At 39.4% G+C, this 7,689-nt stretch overlaps 2 protein-coding genes across 2 annotated transcripts; one reads left to right on the forward strand and one right to left on the reverse strand.

Moving 5' to 3' along the window:
• The first annotated feature begins 353 nt into the window (after positions 1–353).
• On the forward strand, positions 354–2,307 carry LOC126612061 (AAA-ATPase ASD, mitochondrial-like). Its single transcript, XM_050280362.1, has one exon. The coding sequence runs from the start codon at positions 514–516 to the stop codon at positions 2,056–2,058; it is 1,545 nt and encodes a 514-aa protein (XP_050136319.1). The 5' UTR covers positions 354–513; the 3' UTR covers positions 2,059–2,307.
• A 4,381-nt stretch (positions 2,308–6,688) lies between these two features.
• Positions 6,689–7,312, reverse strand: LOC126610432 (uncharacterized). The gene has a single exon (XM_050278480.1). It carries the CDS (start codon positions 7,310–7,312, stop codon positions 6,689–6,691), a length of 624 nt encoding a protein of 207 aa, XP_050134437.1.
• Between the last annotated feature and the right edge of the window lie 377 nt (positions 7,313–7,689).

Consider the following 7,689-nt stretch of genomic DNA (forward strand, 5'->3'; position numbering starts at 1 on the left):
GTCCACAGTCAATCATTTCGTGAAAAATGTTCGTTAATAAGGAAAATAGTCTCAATTTTTTTTCAAATCATTTTGACCCGTTATTTATTAAATTGAAGGTATTTTGTTATGTTTGTTCTTATTTAACAGAAATTTTCTTACAAAAAACTAAAATGATGACGGTGGACAAACTCACAGACCACTTCTATCATTTTAAATTTTAGATATCTAATGAGAAGTTCTGTCAATCTTAGAACTAAAAAGCCGTAAAAAATGGCCTTTTGTAGTCTTTAGTCAATAATGGTGGGCTACAGTTGCAAAACCCCAGCACACTTCCTCTTGCTTTCCTTTAATCAATGGAATATTGTGAACAATGAAACTCATCAAACTTCCCGCTGCTTGCCTTTAGTCAACTTATCTTCCATGAAAAGAGCATCTCCTCCACTCTATATAAAACCATGTCTTTCCTTGTAGCAGAAACAGAAAAACCTAAACCTTCAAGAGATTCCTAAAACCCTTCCGACAAAAACGAAGATGATGGGAGAAATGTGGGCTCAAATGGGCTCGGTGATTGCGAGTGTCATGTTCGTTAATGCCATAGTTCAACAATACCTTCCCCCCCATCTTCGGTACCATGTAGGAAGATACACTCAAAAACTAGTGGGCTTTGTCTACCCTTACATCCAAATCATCTTTGATGAATTCACCAATGATTTTCGCAAGCGAAGCGAAATCTATTCCGCCATCCAGAGCTACCTCAGTGCGAAATCTTCCACTCGGGCTAAGCGGTTAAAAGCTCATGAAGTCAAGGACAGCAAGTCTCTGGTCCTTGGCATGGATGACAATGAAGAAGTGACTGATGAATTTCAAGGCGTTAAGCTTTCATGGGTTTTGAGGAAACAAACGGCGAATCAGACTTCATTTTCTTTCTATCCTCAGTCTGATGAGAAGAAACATTATAGGCTGACGTTCCACAGACGCCATAGAGATATCATCACGAGGTCTTACCTTGATCATGTGATTAAAGAAGGGAAAGAGTTATTGGTGAGCAACAGGCAACGAAAGCTCTATATCAACAATCCTACACAGGATTGGCATCCCTACAGGGGGACAAAGTGGAGCCATGTGGCGTTTGAGCACCCGGCATCATTTGAAACCCTAGCAATGGACCCGAAAATGAAGGAGGAAATCATCAGTGACCTCATCAAGTTCAGAAAGGGAAAGGAGTACTATGCGAAAATCGGGAAGCCTTGGAAGCGGGGTTATCTCCTTTACGGGCCACCAGGCACTGGAAAGTCTACCATGGTTGCTGCCATGTCTAATTTCATGGATTATGATGTCTATGATCTTGAGTTAACGACGGTGAAGGACAACACTGAGCTGAGGAAGCTACTGATTGACACGCCGAGTAAGTCTATAATTGTGATTGAGGACATTGATTGCTCGCTTGATCTTACAGGACAGCGAAAGAAGAAGAAGGAGAAGGATGAGGAGGACAAGGAAGAAAATAAGGATCCAGTTCGAAAAATGAGGGAAGGTCAAGAAAACCCACAGAGCAAGGTGACTCTTTCGGGGCTGCTAAACTTTATCGATGGGATTTGGTCAGCTTGTGGAGGGGAGAGATTGATTGTGTTTACGACTAATTATGTGGAGAAACTTGATCCTGCGCTCATTAGAAGAGGAAGGATGGACAAACACATAGAATTGTCCTACTGCTGCTTCGAAGCATTCAAAGTGCTTGCTAGGAATTATTTGGATTTGGATTCACACGAGTTGTTTGAAACGATTGCTCGTTTGTTGGGCGAAACCAATATGACTCCTGCTGATGTCGCTGAGAACTTGATGCCTAAGTCTGTTAGGCAGGATGCTGAATCTTGTTTGAAGAACTTGATCGAAGCTCTTGAGGCTGCGAAGGAGGAGGCAAGAGTGAAGGCCGAGGAAGAAGCAAAATCAAAGGCAGAGGAAGAGGCAAAACTGAAGGTAGAGAAAGAAGAAAAAGAGAAAGACCTGCCAAAAGTTGAAGAGAAATGCAATGGAAAACAAGTTGAAACGGGCGAAGAAAACAGAGTTAGGGCTTGAAGATGAACGAAAGAGAGTGAAATCATATGTATGAATTTCAACCTTCCTTATATTGTATTTTGTAGAGTCTCATCAGTGTGTGTTTTTCCTTAATGTGTACTAAGAATAATTTCATGGGGCTGTATTAATTAATGTATGGAACATAAGCGTTTCGATCATCAAGGGCATAAGTAACCTGTACCGCAAGGAAAAAATGTCTATTTCTTTGAATAAGTTTAACTAAGTAACTCTAATCTGTGTTTTATCAAAGTATCCTTAGTTAATTAAGTTCTTTCGTATCTTATTTTGTTTCTTAAAGTGAAATTTTCTCACTAAACAACTAATTGTATGTTGCAAGAAACTAAGACTGATTGATCCACAGTAGACAGACATGATGATGATGATGGGAGAAATGTGGGTTCAACCGGACGCGGAGATTTGCTAGTGTGATGCTTCATGCTTGTTTATGCAAAATTTCTGCATTTTTTCCCATCGATTTCGAGGCATAGAGACTGAATCCGCCCGCCATTGTAGATGATCAGAATGCTTAGTATATTCATACAAAGTAATCAGTGTGGTGCTTCATGCTTGTTTACGCTAAATTTTACGTATTTTCCCTTCTCTAAGAAAAAATTATTTATGTAAAGCTATGAAGTATACATCATTTCTCAACAAAATACAGAGGCCAAACAAGAAAGCAAAGTTTAAACATGACTCCAGCAGACATGGTTGCTCATCTGGGAGTTAGTGTAACTTGATTTTGCTGGGTTTATTTTCAGAATGCTGAACAGAAGCAAAGCAAAGATAGAAGTTGAACCGAAAAGTTTTTCTTTCTTGTTCTCTCTGCTGCAAAAGTATTGCAGAGGAATATTTGTACTGCACAGAAAAATGCGCACTAACACTGCTTTACATTTAACTGATGGCCTTAGCTTTAGGACCACACAAAACACTACTTTTAATCTTAGTCACTCATCAACCTAATTACATGGATCAAACACCACATGGCACTCATGGCCTTACATCATTTAACCTTACACTTGGTAGATATGCTCAAGTGAATACACACATTAAAACTCATCTTATTTCTAATACTCAATCAGTTAGAGACTTATAATTCAACACTCCCCTTTAAGTCTTGAGCTGATTTCACTCCTAGCATGCTCCTGAGATAATTAAACCGATCTTTAGGCAAAGGTTTTGTGAAGATATCAGCAAGTTGCTCATTAGTTGGACAGTACACCAGATCAATGATGCCATCCTTCAGTGCATCCTTGATGAAATGGTATCTTCTGTTAATGTGTTTGGTCTTTTGATGAAACACAGAGTTCTTGGTGATTGCAATTGCTGAGGTGTTGTCACAGTGCACTGGAGTGGCTTCGGTTTGAAATTCACCAAAGTCTTCAAGAACAAATCTCAACCAAATGGCTTGAGTAGTTGCTTCTGAAGCACTGATGTACTCTGCTTCTGCAGTGGAAAGAGCAACGCAATTTTGCTTCACAGATGCCCAAGAGAATACTCCACTGCTAAAGGAGAAAGCATAACCAGAAGTACTTTTACTGTCCTCAATTGATCCACTCCAGTCACTGTCACAGAACCCAATTAACATTAAGTCCTTACCCTTCACATATTCCAGACCATAATCAAGTGTACCCTTAATGTATCTTAGCACTCTTTTAGCAGTTCCAACATGCTTACTGGTAGGGCAATGCATAAATCTGGCTAACAGACTGGATGCATACATAATATCAGGCCTGGTTGCAGTGAGATATAAGAGACTTCCCACCAAACTTCTGTATAATTCTTCACTTGCAGCACCACTTCCATCATCCGTGGTTAACTTCTCAGTTGCAACCAATGGAGTAAGCACATGTTTGCACTCTTTTAGACCAAATTTGTCTAACAGAGAGTTTGCATATTTCTTTTGGTGGATGAAAATGCTTGAAGTGGTTTGAATTATTCCCATTCCAAGAAAATGATGGAGAAGGCCCAAATCAGTCATCTCATACTTTCGTTTCATGTCTTCCTTGAATTCTTCAAGCATTTGTTTGTTGCTCCCAGTATAGATTATGTCATCCACATAGATCGACACAATCAAAATGCTTTACTCTTCTGTCTTGATGTACAGTGTTGGTTCACTTAAACTTCTTGTGAAACCACATTGTGAGAAATATGTATCTATCTCTCCATACCAGGCCCGTGGTGCCTGTTTTAGACCATACAAGGCTTTGTGAAGTTTATATACCCTGTCTTCCTCCCCTTTAGCTACAAAACCATCAGGTTGCTCCACATAAACCTCTTCCTCTAGAACACCATTTAAAAAAGCCGATTTAACATCAAGTTGATAGAGTTTCCAACTCTTTTGTGCAGCCAATGCTATAAGGGTTCTGATTGTATCTAATCGAGCAACAGGAGCAAAGGTCTCATTGTAGTCTATTCCTGGTTTCTGTGCATATCCCTTTGCAACAAGCCTTGCCTTGTTCTTTTGCACAGTTCCATCCAGGTTGAGTTTGGTTTTAAACACCCATTTTACTCCAATTATAGGCTTGTTACTTGGCCTGTCCACTAACTCCCAGGTTGCATTCTTTTCAATCATGGAGAGCTCATCCTTCATAGCATTCATCCAAGATTCATCCTTAGCTGCATCTTCATATTTCTCTGGTTCTATAATACAAAGATTACACTGAGCAAGAACATCATCCAGCTTTCTCCATTTTAATGGAGTATGATAAAAAAACTGAGTGTCATTCACACCTGCACTTGACTGAGAGTTGATCTGTGTATCATCAATACCACTTGCAGCTTCTTCCAATATTCCAGATGATAAATCACTTGAAACTTGAGGGTCATTTTCTGCATTTTCACTTCTTTGTGTATCAACAGAGTCAAACTCATAAGTAGGCAGTGACATATATCTTTTAGTGCTTCTTTCCCAACCCCAAGCTGAGTTTTCATCGAACACAACATCTCTTGACAGAATCAGTCTCTTAGAGATTGGATCAAATACTCTATAGCCTTTCTCACATTTTGCATATCCAACAAAGACTCCTTTTATACTCTTGGGTTCTAGCTTGTGTCTTAGCTCGGATGGAGTATGAACATAACAAACTGAGCCAAAAACCTTCAAATGAGCAATACCTGGTTTCCTTTTGCTGTAAGCTTCAAAAGGTGTTATACTATCCAGTGATTTGGTAGGGCATCTGTTTAACAGATAGACAGCAGTATGCACAGCTTCTGCCCACATATAGTAAGGCATTCCTTTGTCATGAAGCATAGACTTGGCCATTTCAATCACAATTCTGTTTTTTCTTTCAACCACTCCATTTTGCTGTGGAGTGTAAGAGAGAGACAGTTGCCTTTGGATTCCCTCTGTGTCACAGTATTGCTTGAATTCATTTGATAAGAACTCCCCTCCTCTATCACTCCTTACACATTTTACCTTCATTCCACTTTGCAACTCAGTCATGGCCTTGAATTTCTGAAAACAAGTAAAAGCTTCAGATTTGAATCTAAGAAAATACACCCATATCATCCTGGTTGCATCATCTACAAGCAACATAAAGTACTTGTTTCCTCCAGTAGACTCGATTCTCATCGGTCCACACAGATCTACATGAACCAATTCAAGTGGAACACCAGCTCTTTGTGCTTGACCACTAGGAAACCTTTCTCTGTGTTGCTTACCATATTGACAGCCTTCACACACTTTGTCATACTCATCTAGATATGGTAATCCATGTACCATGTCATTATCCTTCAATTTCTTAATTCCACCAAAGTGTAGGTGACCTAATCTTCTGTGCCAAGTCAGAGAACAATGAGCAAAACTGGTCTTCAACACAAGTTGTTTCTCAGGCCGTAGAGATAGAGGATAGCACCTGTTTTCTTTCATTTTTACACGGATAATTTGACATTTCAGAGAAGGACCATAAAAAACAGTACACATATGTCCACCAAACACAAGATAGTATCCGTGCTCATCCATTTGTCCTACACTTAATAGATTCTCCTTCAAACCAAGTAAGTACATGACTTCTCGAATGTATTTTCTTCCTCTGTTAGTCTCAATTTCCAGTGATCCCATTCCTGCCACATTAACTAACCCTCCTGTTGGCATTTGAACTTTCCCTGCAACATTTGTATTCACATCAACAAGAAGATCAACATTTCCTGTCATATGATTACTGCAGCCACTATCTATGTACCAATCTCCATTAACCTTAGTCTCAGCAACTGCACAGTTTGCATAAAATAAGTTTCCTGTCACTTCCATTTGACTTGCACAGTTTGCCTTTTGAACAGACTTTCCAACAGTACACTCTCTGGCCCAATGACCAAATCTATCACAGTTATGGCACTTGGATTTCCCCTTATATCTACATTCACCATAATGAAACTTTGAACACACCTTACATTGAGGTTTTACACTCTCTTGACCCATAATCTGTGAGGAAATACTATTCTGTGCAACATTTGTGTATGATTTTTGCTGAAACTTTGGTTTTAAATCCCATTTCTTACCCTTTTGATTCCAATTTTTCTGTGGTTTAAAAGTACTAGACTGAGCATAACTTCGATTCTGCCCTTTTGAACTAACAGTAAGAGAAGAGAATGCTCTCTCAGTTGCATCAGAGGAATGCAAATCAAACCTCTGCTATTGACTCTTCAATATAGCTAGTACCTCTTGCAGTTCAACAGATTCTAAACATTTGGTGTTTTCTATCACTAAGCATATAGGATCATATATCTTAGTGAGACTGATTAACACCTTCTGAACTAATCTCTCATTTGACAGAATTTCACCAAACGTCTTCATTTGATTAATCAGATCATTTAAACGAGTAAGATACCCAGTCAAAGATTCATCATCACGCATTCTAGTGTATTCAAATTCTCGTCTAAGATTCTGGAGTTTCACAGATCTTACCTGATCCCCACCGTGATATTCGCCATATAACAGATCCCATGCCATTTTTACTGAGTCTGCGTTTGCGATTTGAGGGAAAATCTGATCAGAGATTGCGTTTTGAATGATTCCGAGTGCTTTTGCATCTTTCATGAAGGTTGCAGCCATTTTCTCATCATCGTCAGCATCAACATCTGTATCTTCATCAGTCTTAGCTTTCTTCTTCTTCGAATCAGAAACCGAAATCCCTTTTTCCACCAGATTCCACAGTCCATATGACTTGAAAATGGTAACCATTTTGATTCTCCAGAACTCGTAGTTCTCACCGGAGAAGATCGGGGTCCTCACTTCAGCACTCCCAGATCCAGCCATCGTGAGCTTGTGTGAATCCAGAAACACGTAGTTCTTAGCTCACAAACAAACTCCGGCAAACTTCACCGAGTCCAGAAACGGTGATGTTTGAGCTCACAGAAACACGCCAAGATCTAATCGAAACAAGGCTCTGAGGCCATGTTAGTGTAACTTGATTTTGCTGGGTTTATTTTCAGAATGCTGAACAGAAGCAAAGCAAAGATAGAAGTTGAACCGAAAAGTTTTTCTTTCTTGTTCTCTCTGCTGCAAAAGTATTGCAGAGGAATATTTGTACTGCACAGAAAAATGCGCACTAACACTGCTTTACATTTAACTGATGGCCTTAGCTTTAGGACCACACAAAACACTACTTTTAATCTTAGTCACTCATCAACCTA

Source organism: Malus sylvestris, chromosome 17, assembly GCF_916048215.2.
Source record: "Malus sylvestris chromosome 17, drMalSylv7.2, whole genome shotgun sequence".
Taxonomy (NCBI): Eukaryota; Viridiplantae; Streptophyta; class Magnoliopsida; order Rosales; family Rosaceae; genus Malus; species Malus sylvestris.